Genomic DNA, 18,223 nt, shown 5'->3' with positions numbered 1-18,223 from the left:
TTTTTTTTTTTTCAAATTAAGTTTAATTAAATTAATAATCACCCAAATTTATAGTCTACAAACTTGTAGAAGTTGCTCTGAATGAAGCTTTTGATTTACCCTAAAATAAAAACATCTGGTCATTGTAGAGTTAGACTGATAAGTTTGGTTCACAACCAAAACATGTGGGGTTTATGACTCCTGTTCATCCATCAAACTTAAAGGAAAGATCCTTTGAGGTTGTTAGGAGTTCACCTCCAGGAAGGCTTTGCAGCAACGTACACATTGTTCATACACCTTCTCAAAGTCTTGATCACTGCCCTAAAAATATAAAGGAAATCATTTCAGTCAAGTATTCCACCATTCACATTAAATATATCTAATACATAAATATCTAATACAAGTTAATCTGGGGATTAGGGCAGAAAGATGATAAATTTTAAATAATTGAGTCAAAAGGTAAATATTTTTCCACCTTTGTGAGGCTCAAACTGATGCCAAAAGGCTTTCTGCGTGTTAAAGTGGTCTGAAATTTGTAAACGCCGTGTGATGCCAAAAGAAGCTTTTGACATTCTTGCATTTCCAATTTCTTGTGGGTTTCACTGAAATCATTGTTGTTTGATAAAATTTTAAAATGCTTGAAGAAAATATGGGAAATCCTCTTTATAAAACCATCAAATTCAAACGGACCCTAAAACCAATGTCTTTGCTTGTTTTGGGGTTTTCCTACGTTATACCAACATTAGGTTCCAGACTTGTTCATAAACACAAAGACAGAAAACTGTGGGAATAGGGAAACGCATCATCACGATGCAACAAAAAAACAGTAAACCTATCAGATACCTCTATGTCTGACATTTTTGATGTTGCTTAGGAACCATGAGTCAGGTCCTTTAACTTCAGAGGACGAAATCACAAAGATTTTACATCAACTTAATGTCATGAAAAGTGATCTGTTAATACAACGGGTAATAAACGCGTCACTTTTTTTCATAAACTGGAAAAAAGGCCCAGAAGGAAATAATGCATTCTGGATGGCAACAAGATTATCATTTTCATTATGAATGTCATTATTGTCTCTCTCAGAAAAAAAAATTGATGTTTTTATTTAAACTGACAAGATGATAGTGGCTGTCGGCATGATTCCTGCTCGTTTTGCCAAATGCTGTTAAATATTCCCACCAAAACCACACAGAAGCTCTGGGAAAGAGGCTAACTAAAACACAGACCACTGAAAGAAATGAGATCCTAATATATCTGTCTACACTTGAATTAAAGTCATGAACCACAATCTCGTACTCCAGCCAGATCTCTAATGACACAATGCTGGTTTTTATTCAGGCCCCCAAAATAAAATGTAGCAGGGCGAACAGGAACAGATGAAAGGGTCAAAGAGCTTTGGAACAGCATCAGGACCACATGTGAAAAAGAATACCAGTGAGATTTAACAGAATACTCTCTGAAAACATGAAATACCTCCAGCCTCAACTTTAGGACATGCTTCCTAAACGTGCCATTGATGCTGATTATGCTTTGAAGTGTTCCATTGTTTTTCCATCAGTACTTTTCTCAGATTCCAGCTTTTTTTTTCCTCACAACCCTCCAGAGAGATAAAACAGAGCCTCAGTCCAAATCATCTGGCTGAGTTTCCCACTGCTGAGAGGAACATGTAAGGAACTGAAGAGTCGAGTGAGCCACGGAGCGTGAAAAGCCAAGCCAATCGGAAACCAGGGGAAAAAAAGGATTTCTTATGTTGGTGTCCAACTAATTACACATCTTATAAAATAAGCACTGGTCTGGAAATGTTGGGTAACAAATGTTTTGAAGGCAGTAATTGATCCATTTTATTACTAAAGCCCACAGTGGTGTGTTTTTGGAGCTGTTAATGTGATGAAATGATCCCATTTCTCCCTGCTGACAGTAAATTCTCACTACAACGACCACACGCACACCTGAACACTAATCACTGCGCTGCTCACATTATGCAAATCCAACTACACACCATTTTTTTTGTTTGTTACATACATTCTTTGTTTTAATTTTGGAGAGCCTTGAAATATTCTTGTTAAGAGCTTCAGATTACACATAGACTTCCATCGTCGTTGGCTAATTTTGTGTTTTTGGTTTGGTCCGGTAACATCATTTGGTTTGATGTCGACACGAATATAAAAAACGCGACTATTTTGAGGTTCCAGCCAGAACTAACCCCGGTTTTCCACTGGATGAGTAAGCAGCACGTAACGAAATAGACAGATTTAACCCAAGAGCTCCCTTCTCACCAGGAGAGCTTTAAATGCAAAATGACAGTGAACGCGTTCCATGCAGATTGGCTTGCAAGGCCAAGAAATGCAATACCAAGCGTGATTTCTGCAGATCATGAAAGGTGGCTGTACCTTTCCAAAAAGGTCTATGGTTTATTTTTGTTCCGATTACCTTGGCTACAGAGGCATCACAGGTAACGACGTACTTTATTTCACTTGGTAAGTGACTGGCAATCTGCACTTGACTTTTAATTTGAAAGTTTTAGGGTGTAGAATTTAGTTGGGGGGGTGGGGGTGGGGGGGGGGGGGGGGGGGACAGGACTCCTCATTCAGTCTTACTCATTATTATTCATGATAGACACACCTCTCAACTCTGATAGGCTAACTGCAATCTGACTCTTCTACTGCCACCGCTCATTCATCCTTCTTGGATAAAAACACAACGCTGATGAGTTATATCCAAAAACAGGCCCGGCACTGGGTCACATGGGTGTCCTAAGTAGAATTATTTTTATTTTGTGGCCCGTCCTGTTCAGATGGCTGTCGGAACGGGTGTGTGTGTGTGAGTGTGTGGGTGGGGGGTTAGGGCATGTGACGAGCCAATTTTCTCTGTGATGTAGATCTGTGTGGCTTTTTCTGACTGAATCGTTTTCCCGTCTATATCCTTTCTGCGTCTAATGCAGGCGATAAGGGAAGAAGAAAAGAACAAATATTACATGGTTTCTTAGTGAACAAGACCTTTAATCCCAATTTCATTAGCTGGAAGATGTTTCACTAAACAGATTCGCAGAACTCAACCAATTACAAAAATCCCTACCAGTTTCAAATTTGTTGCAAATTATGAAAATATTTGGGCTTTTCCATTATAATAATGAAAATATTTGAGTGAATTTTATAATTACAATCTGAGAGATTACAGCCATCCCTACAAATTCACTAAGATTTCTCAGGTAAACGCACCGTTTGGTCATTGTCTGAAGCACAAACTCAGTTTCTAATTTGAAGAGCTAATAGGGAGCCGGTCCAAATTTTTGGTTATTTCCACATTAACACTGTAAAAGAACTCAGATGTTTGCTCAAATACTTACATAATATGGATCATTGATGATCAGCTGCTTCTGGGGGTCAAATTTACCAAGCAGCTCAACTGTTGCTTTTGTGTTTTTCACCGACTTTGCCTTCCTTTTCAGGTCACTGTAAAAACCAGGAAAACTTATTAAATTAAGAGCATCTAAATAAGAACATAATAAAATGTTTAGGATACACATAAATCATAAAAGCAGGACTGTCCAATATTTGCATCTGGAATAACACATTACAGGCAAATCTCTAAAAGACACATCAGATTGGTTAACACTTGTGTAATGCCACAATCTAATTGACAATTGAGATGAACCTTAAAAAATTATAATGACAAAAACATGAGGTCCAATGATAACAGAGGTCTTTCTGTCTGGTGAAAATAAAAATATGTAGGAGGAAAAAGAACTGCCCAAACAGCGAAGACAAGGCATTCAAAGAACTCGGTAAGCTGCTTAGATCAGATCGGCCCTGGGCATGTGATCTCAAAATGATCCCTAAACGTTCAAAGTAGCAAAAAATACCCCTCCCCATGACCTTTGGAAAGAGCTTAAGAAAGGGAATTGCTCATTAAAGGGAAGGCATTCACCAACAAGTTAGTTATAGCTCAGTGTTTCCACCGTTTTCATCTGAATCCAGATGGATTTTGTCCAGACTGCCTACAACTAAGGATTTTCTGATCCTGAGCATTAATAGAAGGGGACACTTAAAACACGAGCCCCCGTGCTTCTGCAGCCTCAGAGTCCAACTGTGACCTACACTCACAGAAACAATAAACAATGCTGGGGATTGAAATTACTATACCTCAAATTGCTCTCATCCATGCAAAGAATATAGTCGAAGCTCGTAAAATCTTCCCTGGTTACCTGGAAGTGGGATAGAGAAGCAGATTTAGGCAAATATTTGCTTTGGCTTCACGTAGAAATGGCACAGTCAGCAGAGACTCCCTTTGGTCAGTAAACATCAATCATTTATCAAAGATCTTTCTCTCTGTTACCCTCAATTGGATTTCAACCCTAAAAATGAGAGAAAGGAGGAAAAAACAAGCTTCGTGAACTTCATTGTTTCTCAACGTAGAAGCTTAATGTGCAGTAAACAGCTTTGAGGGGAAGCAAACACAGGAGGTTAAACGCAATTCTGTCGCACGAGGTATAATCTCTTATTTTTGCGTCATAGTGAGCTGAAAATGAAAATATGTTGATGACTTAGCCTCCTAGGGCCCTGTGTCCACAAATGTGCACATTGGCTCCTTGCACTTTTAAAATTTGATCATCTTCACCTCAGACCTTTTTGTTATTGTTCATAGACACATGATATTGATATCGACTTTAAAATTTTTTGTTTTCTTTCTTTTTTATAGGAAGTTTGACAAATTTTTAATTTGATTACATTTTCATTTTATTTTAATATTTGTAATTTTGTTTCCGTTAATGAGAGTAGACTACTCTGTAATAGTTAGATGTATGTTTTCTTTTAAATCACATCAAATACAGGTTCAGGTCTCAGGAGGTTAAAACAGTCAAGAAGCTGGATGGCATCTCAGGAGCAAAACCAGCTTAACTCTGCCTTTGTTTTGGCCAAAAACAATGTCTGCTGGAAGCATTAAATGTAACTTTTATTTATTGTGCGAAAACAAAAGCTACATAGCAGGACTGGAACAAGAAGAGTCGTGATGCATGAAGTATGTTGTCCAGGCAATAATGAAAACTTGGGATGAATCGATGTGAAAACGTAGGCAGGTAACGAAATCTGAAATTAAAATTGCTTGTATATTCAATAACTGATATTTACAGATATTTCATTAATATAAAGTAGGATGTAGGAGAATAATGACACTGAAATATCGCAATATTTCGTGTTCAGATATTGACTCGATAAGCAGTGTATAGATTTTTTTTACTGAGGAATTTCAAGCAGATATTTACTTTATTTCTTTTGCGCGGTGCAATTCAAAGTCCAGCTGCTAGGTGGCGGCAGTTTTTACAACCTTCAATCTGACGGAATAAGATCTTGTGATAACACTGGGTGTGTTTCCAGTCCCAGAACGTCAGGGAAAATTTACAAGAATTGCCCGACATGCACGTGTCTTCACTTGACCGGGCCGGCCGAACTGCCATTTTCTGGACTGTTTTCAGGAACTTTCTGAGTACGTGATTAAAATTCAATTAAAATTCAAAAATACTTTATTAATCCCAGAGGGAAATTAGAGTTTCAGTATACACAATTCTGAGATCAGACATACGTTCATAAACACATGACAAGAATTGGTGACTGTGGTCATTCGCACCCCGAGTCGCGCTACCGTTATAGATCAAGAGGGTTTATATGAGGATAGAGTCAGGGGGAGGGGGAAAAGGCACTTCAGAGTTACCCTCCACAGAGAGGGCAGCTTTGCTATGCAAAAAAACACCTCAGACAGAAATGCACACAGACTTCAGACATTACACAACATAAGTGTCCACTAGGTGGGGAGGTAGGGTTGGAACTCTCCTCACTTCAGTGCGTGCAGCCGCATGGAACAGTGCTCATCACCTTCGTTTGGACAGGGGAGGGAGATAATGACTCCTAGATACGGTTCCACGTCCTTCACCGGTCACAGTCCCGCCCAGGCTGGGATAGGGAGACAAGAGTCTCCATAGCGACGGCAGCATTCCACATTTCTTCTGAGCGGGGAGTTTACACTTCAGCCTCACAGGCTCCAAGGGCACCAGATTCAGATAAAAATTGGTTTGGGGACAGACAGAGATAATTTCCCCTCTGCCTTTGTGTTCTGTTGGTCTACAACCCCTCTAGATCCAATAATGGCGTAATTAATCAGTCCCAATCCGTGCTGATCCATCAACTTGCTCCTTGATGGAATCCACCTTGTATGCCAGAGCCTGAATCTCAGCCAAAGTTCCAAGCTTACAACTCACCTCGACAATTATATGAGTTTGTGCGTTCACAGCACGATGCATTCCATCCCTGAGCTCCGGGATTCAGCCAATATTCCTCGAAAGCTCGTTAATTTTCCGGTAAGCCAGGTAACCGCTCAGGCCAAACAGCAGGAATCCCGACAACAAAACCACGACTATCCAAACATCTTCAGAATCCTCTACAGACAGTTGAGAGAGACAAATCAGGTTCCACTGTTTCCAGGAGTCCATGATATACCCAGCTGGCTCTGTCCCAGAGGGGCATCCGGGAGCCCCTTCTCCCGTTCTCATCGTTGAAAAAGTTTTGTCAATCGCGTTGAGAGACCAACTGACCAGATCCATTTTAATAATTTCCAGTTTCCAGAAAAAATGCAGAAAGCGCCGTGCACAGACAGGACAAAGAGCCTTGGGATAAGGAGGGAGGGAAAGGAGAAAAAAAAGCGTCTGTACTCTCCAAGAGCCGGAAGAAGATGGGGTAGGTACTGCCCGGTGGAGTAGCTGAGCAGAACTTTTGGTTAACTCACCCTGATTAGTTGTAACTCAGTAGGAAAAGACATCAGTAGACACCCTTCAAAACAATCGGCATAAAAGTCTTGCCTGCATTATGTCAGTATCACGTAGACCCGTGGTTTAGAGATTTGAGCAGTGGCAATGATTAGAAATTCCTTAACAGAGGAATCTAGGAGAAGAACAAGAGAATGTGATAGAGCAAGAGCAAAGACCAGAGTTAATTTTAGGCCGGCTTTTCCTCGCTGGGGAGCTATTCTTGAAAGAACGGCATGTACTACTGACTCTGACCTAGCAGTGTTGCTAATGGATAGGTAAGGGCACGCAAGTTGGAAAACAGCCAGTAACCATGCCTCTGATGTGCGACAGAGAGATTTGATTTTACGACAGTGACGTTACGCAGCAAGTCTTGAGATGGCGACAGAGAGCATATATCTGCGAAGTTCAGGAGAATGTCTTTAATCTGTCCCAAAATTGCAAGTATTGTCTGACTTTTAGAATGACAATATATTATATCCTCTCTCTTGTATTGATTACCAGATTCTTGCCGATACACAACTCTAAATATAAGCTATAAATTCTTATACACACACTACACACATTTTCGCTTCTGAGATGATTACCCTCATTGTCACATGATTAAAGAATTACCCATTTTCACCTGCCTCACCCTCTGAAACAGATAAACAGCAACAAGATGGAAAAAAGTATTGTCCCAGTTTTATTTATTGCACCGATGCATTAAAAATTACTAACATCGGCCGATACCGCCATTGATGCCAATATACCATGCCTCCATAACGAAAACTAAAATTTCTGATATTAAAACCTTGCAGACTGAGCAGCTCTTCTAGTGGTGTCTCACAAAACACGTTGAAGTAACAAAAATCAGGGCATGGCTGGACCGAATGACACTGGACTCCCTGCAGGACAGGTGCTGTGAAATAAGTTTCGGCCAAGGGCAGCGAACGTAAATCAAGTTTTCCAAACTTTCCACAATCCAGCCGTGTTTTAATAGGTTGTGGAGAGCAGAGCAATAAAAATGTGTCATGAAAACAAATCTGGCTGAAGATTCATTTTGTCTGATGGTGGTTATTGTTATTATTATAAAAACAAATAGTGGAATCAAAGAGAGCAAAACACTGATTTATTCAACACAAGTCATTGATACAACAGCAGATTACTATCTAAAACATCTGATATTCCCAGGAATGTTTGTTCTCACACCCTCACACATGGTAGTAATCTGTGTAGGTCATTGTGTGTAAAGATCTCTGTGTTCCTGCTGAGCTGGCGCACTCAGTTTAAATGAAGCTGTAGTAATCTTCTATCTTTTTCATACGAATGAAAGAAATCTCCAGTTGGTTTTGGAAATATCTGGCTGAGATGAGCAGGGAGGGTTTTACTGCAAATGGGGAGTGAAACGCACATAGTCCGAACTCAGATAACATCCTAATGAATCCATGAGGAGATAGTACTGTAGAATGATGTAAAAATAAACTCATTGAAAAGTAAACCGTCCGGGTATTGGGACATTAGTGAAAATATAAACGTTTCAACTATATCTGATTACATATAATGAGAACATAAGAATAATAACGAGGAAAAAAATAAAGAAAAGAGTTAGTGTTCAAAAGAAATGAGAAGAAAAAAATATATACAAGATAGTAAAAACAAAAAATACACTGTAAAATCTGATTAGTTCTGCTTACTTGGAAAAAGCACAGAAATTAATTGCACTTAAAATTATAAATACATGGGACTAGGTAAAAATGTGTTGGTGCTATTAATGTAGACAAAGTAAAATTAACTTAATTACAAGACAAACTACATAGAAAAATTTTCCCAACTAGTTTTTCTGAGTTGTAAATACTTAAGTAGTAAACTGTAAGGAAATGTTTAAGTACGATGCTTCAAAATCATCATATCTACCGTCTTAAATCTAGAGTCTGGCTATCAGGTTTTGATAAGAAGAAACATTCCACATGACTTGTTACAGATACTGGGTGAGAATATTTGTTTCAATAAATAAACACTTGGTTGTTTTTGGAGAAACGGGAAGAAGCGGTCTCCAAAATATCTCCCACCAGGCCAAGCTGCTTGGCCACTAACCATTGCAGTTTATTTAAATCTGAGCAAAAAGCCACAGGGTGACAGAAATGAGTCGACCGAAGAAAAAAAAGGGAGCTTGTCAAAGCTCATTGTGTGGATTTGGTTGAGTAAGAGCTGAATGTCTAGCTGCCCCCTCCTTATACCTGATTTAAGGAGATTAAATGTGAGGTTGATGGAACCAGTTTGCTGCGAGAAGACAGCAGATTGAAGGAAAATTGTATTTTAAGGACACACAAGGAGCAGTGATTACTGATTAGGCAGCATTATAAAGCTCCAAGACCAATTATGTATAAATATTTTAGGGTCATTTCTGACTTATTCCATTAAATCAAACATATGCTAATACTCTATACTATATTAAAATACTTTTCAGATATTTTAAAACTACAGGATTCATACTTCAATGTGAATTGTTTCCTTAGAAATATTTTTTGTAAAAATTTTTCATCTAACTAATGTAAAATATATTTGCAGACTTCTATATTTGTTACAAAAGGTCATAATATTTACATTTTTAGTATTTTCTTATTTCCTTCACTAACAAACACTGCAGAAGTCAAACCCTCCAGCCATTCCCCCAATTCCAAGACAAGCATGGTGATTGGTCAGCTCTCTGAGCTGGAGCAGGAAGCACTTATCCTTCTGTGCCATCTCTCCCAGATTTTATGTTGAGGTTACGAGGTGTGGAGTGTAAACATTACCTTTTAGAGAGCAGTTAAATTACTACACATAAAACAGAGCAGGATGACTCATCAACATCTTTCTTTTGTTTTGTAGTTAACAACAAACTCTTAAAAACATCAGGAAAAATGTGGAATGGAAAAAAATGTCAAACTTCCTCTGCTTCTGTGACTACTAAAGTGAAAATACTTAATCCTTAAAAGCTTTAATATAAAGAAATGATCTTTTATATAGCGTCTCTCAAGATAAAAATCACAAGATGATTTACAAGAACAAAAATTAAAAATAAAAATTATTTTAAAAATTTATGTTTGTGTATATATATATATATATATATATATATATATATATATATAATGAAAAATGGGAAAAGTAAAAATTGTGATTAAAAATGTGAGGAAAGAGGAAAAGAAAATGAAAAAAATATATACAAAAAAACTATAACCTGTATTTTCTATATTAGTGGACTATTTGGTCCTGTAGCTGCTAAAATCATTTATACTTTGAAAACTGGGGTTGCCATAAGAGATGCGTGTTTCAACTCATTCAAGGGTTTCCTAATATCTATGTTGTGTTTCTATCAATCATGTTTTTATTTGTGTTTAGGCACACTGTTGACTTTGCAAAATCTCATATAACACTGGAACACTGCTCAAATAAGGTGTGGTGATCAAATGATGCATTACACTTGTACACAGATTCACATGCGCGACATTTGAGGGACCATGCGACATCTGGTTATACCTGTCGGGCCCTGTGGCTCGTCTCAATGCCATGCTTCCTCAGGCAGGCCAGACCACGGGCGTCCGGTAAGCTGCCTGTGTTCCAGTCAGATGTGGCACCACTGTCTATGACCCACTGCAATAACAGAGAGAAAAAGGGGGCACTAGCTAGGTGTAGAGGTGTGTGGTCGTACCTGCCTGGCCACATGCCTCATAGGCACGCCATGCTTCTTCATGCATGCCTGACCACGGAAGTCTGGAGGGTTTCCTATCTCATAGGTAGAGGTGGCAGCACTGTCTATCCTCCACTAGGTAGAACAGAACATGGAGAACAACAGCAACATTTGTAGACATTGAGGTTAGTTTAGCATTTGCTGCATAATAGTGGGCTCTTGAGGAAAAATTACAAAAGGGGGCAAATGTTCTATTTGACAGTTTCTGTAACCAATGTAGCATGAAAACATCTAGCTTGGCGTTAATCTGCAGAGCTTGTCCTTGAGTCATAACTGGGTGTTACAAGACTCATCTATCTCATTCTGGATAGTAAACTCTAATTTAGATGCTGAAGTGGTTCAATGGGGGAAAACCAGGCCTCTTTGTTTTGCTTCCAAGATGCCAGATTTTATGGGTAAATCCTTGGAAAATGATAACCATCTATGTAAGTTGGATCCAATAAAGCTTTTAAACAAGGACCTTTAAAATATGTGTATAATGTACTAAAATAATACTGTCCAAAATGAAGTTACCTTGTCAGCAACACCAGCATCTGATGCCATTTTCCTAAAGACAGCTTCAGCAATGGGTGACCTGCAAATATTTCCTGTAAAAAACACAACGAACTATGGTAACATTTAAAAATATTATATACTGGATGAAAAAATCCTGAATACATTAAAAACGCCCTCTATAAATAAATGATTATTTCAGAACTTATTATTTAAATTAAATCCAAATACAAACGGATTACTTTTGTTCCTAATATTGCTTTAACATTTCTGGTATTTTTATTTAGCCTATTTAATAAATCATGTTTATCGCGTTAATAGAGTGTTTAGATCAGCGGTGCAGCGCAGAAAATATCCATAATGCTTTTTAGCTTGTTTACAAAATCAAAACGCAAAAAGATAAACTCAAATGTTTCCTAATTTAACTGAATATGATATTTGGGATATTACTCACACGGTGTTAAGACAGTTATATAACTTTGTCATACCGTTTCAGAGTGAAAGTGAAATTGACATTAGCAGCCGGTTAGCTCACTCTAGCGTCAACCTTCTTTAAATACCAAAACTAACAAATAAACAGCTAACATGCCACAAATGTTAAGGTCTTTGTTATATTTCATCGAGAAAATGTTATTGTAAGTTGAAAAAAGACACGTTTCTTACCCAAACAAACGAATAAAACTGACTTTGTGTCGGAGGCTGCCATGTTGCTTTAGAGGTCCTAAATGACGTTAGAGTTGGTGACCAACCCCTGCCTGAATGAAATACTGCAAAAACATTGCAGAAAGGGCGTTCAAAATTATGTAATATTTTTATTTTTATTTTTTATAATTTCATTCTGTATTAAAATATAAGTGTGTCAAGCGCAAAAAGACCACAAACAAAAACAAAACATTATACACAGGCGGTACTACTGCTTCAGATAGAATCCAACTTGTCAAGTTGTTAAGTTCCTTTCATTATTTATATATTGCTTTTTAAAATTAATTTCGGTCATCAAGAGTCATAATATAGCCTAAATAATATGGTACAGTATAAAACACTAAACGATAATTAATGAAAACTATAGCTGTAGGGTGGGGGGTGGGGTGGAGGGGGTCCACAAAAATAAACAATAATGAACAAGAGTCTGTTTCTAGACCTGCAGAAAGAGAAAGAAGAGAAAAAAATGGGACACACAGCAATACAACTGGAGCAAGCTATCACTGCATCAACTTGAAGAAATATACAATCAGCATTGTTTAACTGAACAATCACATGATAATAGATCACAGTGCATTTAGTGGCAACAACAGCCTTAAGACCTGTGTTGAACGTGCCCAAGCCCATACTTTTGAGAGCACCATGTGAGCACCTGTGTGTGTACACACATTTGTATTTGTAAGGTTTCTCTATAGGAGCGTCCAACAGAGAGTGTGAGGGACCACAGATCTGCCCCCCCCCCCCCCCCCCCCCCCAAAGATGTGTAGGAGACGGCTGGAGCTCCAAGTCCCAGAGATCCAGGCGCTGCCCCAGAACACAGGAACCCCAAGGAGACTGCAACCAGAAAGGCCCCTGCCCCCCTCGAGAGGCGCAGAGGATTGCCCCGGGGGGCCACAACCAGCAGCCGGCAGAGTCCCGGGAGATATCGACGACAAGCCCTCAGGCCCGCCCGCAGCCTCCCACCCCCTAGCCGGCCGAGCTCGGGACCCAGCGACCCGGGACCCAGCGACCCGGGACCCAGGGGTGACCAGCCCCGTCGGGGACCCAGCAGAACCCAGGGACCCAGACCCCACCAGGCAGCCACCGGGATTGATCAGGCAGAGGCCAAAAATCTTAAACCCCCTGACCCGGGAGTCACCAACACTCAGGCAGACCAAGGCACCACACTCCACACCAGGTGTGGCAGGGGAGGGGAGACAAAGATCTATATCATCAAAAGAAGTCCCAGGAGAAGGGAGGAGTCAAAGGCCCCACCTGACATACACAGTCATACACAAACACAGTCACACACTCCATCCCTCTTGCTCACACATACACATACAACCAAAGACTTACAAAAATGCACGCCAGACACCCACTCATGCTCCCCAAACACATTATGCACTCTGATCCTGGTACTGCTGCACATGGGGTACAACCATTACCGGTTACCAGAGTTTGACCCTTTCTGCTGGGGTGCTGATGAGCAGGCTCCCCCGCCCAACGCTGAGCACAGCAACCCACCACCCCAGACCCCAACCAGACGGCTGGATCTCCCTCTTAGCCTCCAGCCCCGAGAAGCCAAGCAACAACAGAGGAGTGCTAAGACCCCTAGTCTCCCTCCGCCTGCTCCAATATAGTGTTGTGTGATCATGAGGTGTATTCCATGGCTGTGGTGAGCGGGCAGTGCGGGCATCGTCTGGCCTATGCCAGCTGATGCCACCGTATGGTTTTGAGATTCAAAAAGAGATAGATCACTAAATAGTAATTCTCCCTCTGCATTGATGTGGGAGTTATTATCACGCGTAGTTTGCCTCACACAAATTTTATATCTGAGAACCAGTTTGATTAACCGAATAAATAATTCTTTACACATTCCTCAGTTGGAAAGTGTTTGTTGTAATTAAGAGAGAAAAAGTGTCTGATATCGGGAAAGTGAAAGAGCGCTAGTGTGTTTTATTTTTAGCTTTCCTGTTTGAGTGAAAAAAAAATTTAAATCCATGACATTATATTAAGCTCTAGACGATTGCCTATAATCAAACCAATTTTGACCTTAAAGTATCCACATGGCAGTAAGATTAGTCCTTTCAGAAAAATCCTTTCAATTACCAGTCCTACACAAGTTTAGTGCTCCCTGGTGGAAGATCTACATTTCACAAAGGGCTCTTTTTGTGTTATATTTTATATATGAATGTATTTGTTATAATCACATTAGCTAATAAAAATTTCCTATTTACACCCAGCATGAACACAAGATGAAATATTCACACAGCACAACCATGGGCACCCTACTTCTTTATTAAATGAAAGCCTTGTTTTGCTTCTCCAATGGAAGGGAATGCTTTACCCCTACTTAGCCACATAATTTTAGTTTAAACTGCTGATATTCCGTATCAGCTCTCTAGGAATAGCTTTAAGGTTATGAGCCCTTATGGATGAGCTTTATTTTTTAAAATGATTGTAAGGTGTATTGACATGATGACAAACAAACTTACCATAGGAAAATAAAAATGAGAAAACTATGTTTACAGTGAACAGTCATGTCATTATGATGTAAAATTGTATGTGCGTGCCTGAAGCTTGTTTTGTAATTTTAAACAGGCACTCCTTTTCCTTAGCTGTAAAATGTTCTCATCTTAAAGGTGTATGATTTGTTTTTTCAGTATCCTGATCTAGGCCTGGGATGATATCAAATTTTGCTGGAAGATACATTTTCCAATAAATTATTTACAATGCACAATATTATTGTTGACACAATCAAGACAAAAAAACACTTATTTAATGTTAATATATCATAATAATGCAAGTACACCCTTTAAAATGCAACCATTAACCCTTTATTTTACATTGGAATGTCCAGAACCAGAACTTCTAAATAAATGAATAAAACAAACAGAAAAGGACTCTCACTCTCTGTTAGAAAATTTTGCAGCAACAACAACAAAATAGACCCCGTCTCTCCCAAACAATAAATACAATGGCCAACAACCAAAACTGCACTTCCACGGTGATAATAAATAATAATAATAAAGTTGTTAATTTCTTAACCTCAATTTATTGAGACTGGAAAAATTATTGAGTTCGTTTTCATCTATGGTATGATTAATTGATTTATTAATTATCATCCCAGCCCTATCCTGATCTAACATTGTGGGTTATTCTTTTGTAATGGCCAACATTTTTCCGGGGGTTCTTGTTGTTTTAACACAAAACAGGGAAAATGCATCCATAATCATTACAAAAGGTGTGAAGCTGTTTACACTTTCATTTTATTTTAATATTTTTATTATTTGGACTTTATTTTGTAAAAAAAATAAAAAACATGTCTTGGCCTCAAATGGCACCCCAGCTTTTTCAGGGTTTATTCTGTCATTGTTCTTTCTGGTTCCTGTTTGTTTGTGTATCTAATTAAAGTTGTAAAGCCAGGTGTGTTAAAGCAAGACCATATAACAACCAATAAAGCACATTCTGATCTCACACTCTCAGCTCAAAGTTTAAACCACAAGTATGTGTGTGTGTGTGTGTGTGTGTGTGTGTGTGTGTGTGTGTGTGTGTGTGTGTGTGTGTGTGTGTGTGTGTGTGTGTGTGTGTGTGTGTGTGTGTGTGTGTGTGTGTGGTGGTATGTAAAAATGTTCACAACAGAAATTAACGAGGCTTCATCCTACATCACGCCTGTGTAGACTACCTGTGGATCATGTGTAAAAGCAACACTTTAGGTCCTTTTATGCAAGTAAATCATAGTCAAAAATAATATTTATCAAATAACAAAACTCAGAGGTCTCATGTCAAGACAGGTCCTAGAGAAACGTATTCATGCGTTCAGCTGCAGACTGGACTATTGCAACAATCTTTTGTATGGTCTTCCCAAAAAAGCTGTGAGGCAGCTGCAGCTTATTCAGAATGTTGCTGCTGCTAGAGTCTTAACGAGAACCAAGAAAACCAAGCACATCACTCCTGTTCTTAAATCTCTACACTGGCAACTAGTGAATTTCAGAATTGATTTCAAAGTGCTTCTACTAGTTTATAAATCACTCAAAGCCATGGGGCCAGAAAACATCTTGGATCTCCTTATATGCCCAGCAGGGCTCTGAGATCCTTTGGAATCAGCTGGTACAACCCTGGGTCAGAACCAAAGAGGTTGAAGCTGTTTCTAGCTACAATACTTCACACATGGAATCAGCTTCCTTATGAACTCAAATGTGTCCAAACTCTAATAAAATTTTAATCAAAATTGAAACCTTTCATGTGTTCATCAACCTTTGAATGAATGTGTCATGCCGGTCTCCCCCCTCCTGAGACTCCAACTCCCAACATCCTTCTAGCCAGAACTAGTCACTCACATCATCAAACCTCACCGATACAGAAGTCAGCCCTCCAAACAGCGCTCAGTCATCGATTCAGCCGATCAATGCCTGAGACCCGAGCATATCAGCTCTATCAGCCAACTCACTCTAAATGAGTCGGTCATCTTTCTTACTTTAGGAACATCGCCGCGATCAAACGCTTCCACTGTCTTGTTTGGGTCTCCACTTACACCACAGCTAAACTCCTGCTCACGCAGTCAGTCACCTCATTTAACCTGGCAGGATGTTTCTTAAGCTGCACCTTCTGCACTGTAACTGCTCACCCTTTAGCTTTGTCTTTTTTCCTTATTTGTAAATCTGGAATTAATTTGTGTATTTAATTGTGCTGTCACGTTGATTTTAATGTTCATGATTGTCTCACCCATTGAATTGCCTCTGTGTATGAAATGTGCTATACAAATAAAGCTGCCTTGCCTCTTCCATTTCTGGAGCTTTATGATTGAGGCCATAAAAACAATCTAATATTTGTTACGTTTGAAATGTTTAAGTGTAGAAAAGCTCAGAACAGGTTCCCCATTTTTATTATTTGTTACATTAAAGCATACACTAACATGCACAAACAGCTATCAGCATGGTGATGGAGGGCTGATGATTTGGGCTTGGTCTGCAGCCACCTGGAGATTTTACAGTCACTGAGACATCTATGAGCTCATTAGAAAGGGACATTTAGGTGCTTAAAAATACAAATAGAGAAAATAAAACATGTTTATGTAAAAGGACAATCCCAGACTTACACGAATCTAAGGTTCAAGCCGTGTGGCTAATTTTGGAGGAATGACTTTAAACCTGCTCTGCTACCTTGGACAGAACTTTAAGCACTTATGGATAAAAAAAGGACTTCAGTAAAACACAAAAGAAGAAAACATCAAAGTAAAAAAGTTGTTTTTGTGTGAAGACACAATCAGAAACACCAGCTGTAATCTCATCTGCAATTTACCAAAGGCAGATGAAAGTATAACAGACCCAGAACAATGCCATGGCTTCAAACAATTGTAAAAAAAATGGAAATTTTTTTCTGGAAATTGGAAATGATTAAAATGGATCTGGTCAGTTGGTCTCTCAACGCAATTGACAAAAAAATTTTCAACGATGAGAACGGGAGAAGGGGCTCCCGGTTGCCCCTCTGGGACAGAGCCAGCTGGGTATATCATGGACTCCTGGAAACAGTGGAACATGATCTGCCTCTCTCAACTGTCTGCAGAGGATTCTGAAGATGTTTGGATATTCGTGGTTTTGTTGTCGGGATTCCTGCTGTTTGGCCTGAACGGTTACCTGGCTTACCGGAAAATTAATGGGCTTTCGAGGAATATTGGCTCAATCCTGGAGCTCAGGGATGGAATGCATCACGCTGTGAACGCACAAACACATATAATTGTCGAGATGAGTCGTAAGCTTGGAACTTTGGCTGAGATTCAGGCTCTGGCACAGAAGGTGGATTCCATCAAGGAGCGAGTGGACGGATCAGCACGGATTGGGATTGGTTAATTACGCCAATATCGTCCTGGGTATCTCAAGGCTATGGATGTTGTAGGGCTGTCATGGTTGACACGTCTCTACAACATTGTGTGGTCATCGGGGGCAGTTCCTAGGGAGTGGCAGACCGGGGTGGTGGTCCCCATCTTTAAGAAGGGTGACCTGAGGGTGTGTTCCAACTATAGGGGGATCACACTCCTCAGCCTCCCTGGAAAGGTCTACTCCAAGGTACTGGAGAGGAGGGTCCGATCGATAGTTGAATCTCAGATAGAGGAGGAGCAATGTGGTTTTCGTCCTGGCCGTGGAACTGTGGACCAGCTCTATACCCTTGCAAGGGTGATGGAGGGGGCATGGGAGTTTGCCCAACCAATCCACATGTGCTTTGTGGATTTGGAGAAGACTTATGACCGTGTCCCCAGGGGCACCCTGTGGGGGACGCTCCAGGAGTATGGGGTGGGTGGCTTTCTGTTAAGGGCCATTCAGTCCCTTTACCAGAGGAGCGTGAGTTTGGTCCGCATAGCCGGTAGTAAGTCGGACCTGTTCCCAGTGAGGGTTGGACTCCGCCAGGGCTGCCCTTTGTCACCGGTTCTGTTCATCACTTTTATGGACAGAATTTCTAGACGCAGCCGTGGTGTGGAGTGTGTCGAGTTCGGTGGCAGGAGAATCTCGTCTCTGCTTTTTGCGGATGATGTGGTCCTCCTAGCTTCATCCAGCTCTGACCTT

The 18,223-nt window shown here is 39.9% G+C and overlaps 1 protein-coding gene across 2 annotated transcripts; it reads right to left on the bottom strand.

The window, feature by feature from the left end:
* On the bottom strand, positions 1 to 11,744 carry acp1 (acid phosphatase 1). 2 transcript variants are annotated; one of them, XM_015947348.3, is made up of 6 exons: positions 11,646 to 11,744; positions 11,004 to 11,077; positions 10,452 to 10,565; positions 4,125 to 4,186; positions 3,329 to 3,434; positions 1 to 300 (listed from the first exon to the last, which is right to left on the bottom strand). In XM_015947348.3, exons 1-6 carry the CDS (start codon positions 11,686 to 11,688, stop codon positions 223 to 225), a joined length of 477 nt encoding a protein of 158 aa, XP_015802834.1. In that variant the 5' UTR covers positions 11,689 to 11,744; the 3' UTR covers positions 1 to 222. The 2 variants fall into 2 exon arrangements, with proteins under 2 accessions (XP_015802834.1, XP_015802836.1); XM_015947350.3 differs by lacking the exon at positions 10,452 to 10,565 and adding an exon at positions 10,280 to 10,393.
* Positions 11,745 to 18,223: the final 6,479 nt, after the last annotated feature.

The sequence above is a fragment of the Nothobranchius furzeri genome, chromosome 2, assembly GCF_043380555.1.
Source record: "Nothobranchius furzeri strain GRZ-AD chromosome 2, NfurGRZ-RIMD1, whole genome shotgun sequence".
NCBI lineage: Eukaryota > Metazoa > Chordata > Actinopteri > Cyprinodontiformes > Nothobranchiidae > Nothobranchius > Nothobranchius furzeri.
The sequence above is the reverse complement of the archived record's forward strand: the minus strand, read 5'-3'. Positions and strand labels throughout refer to the sequence as shown.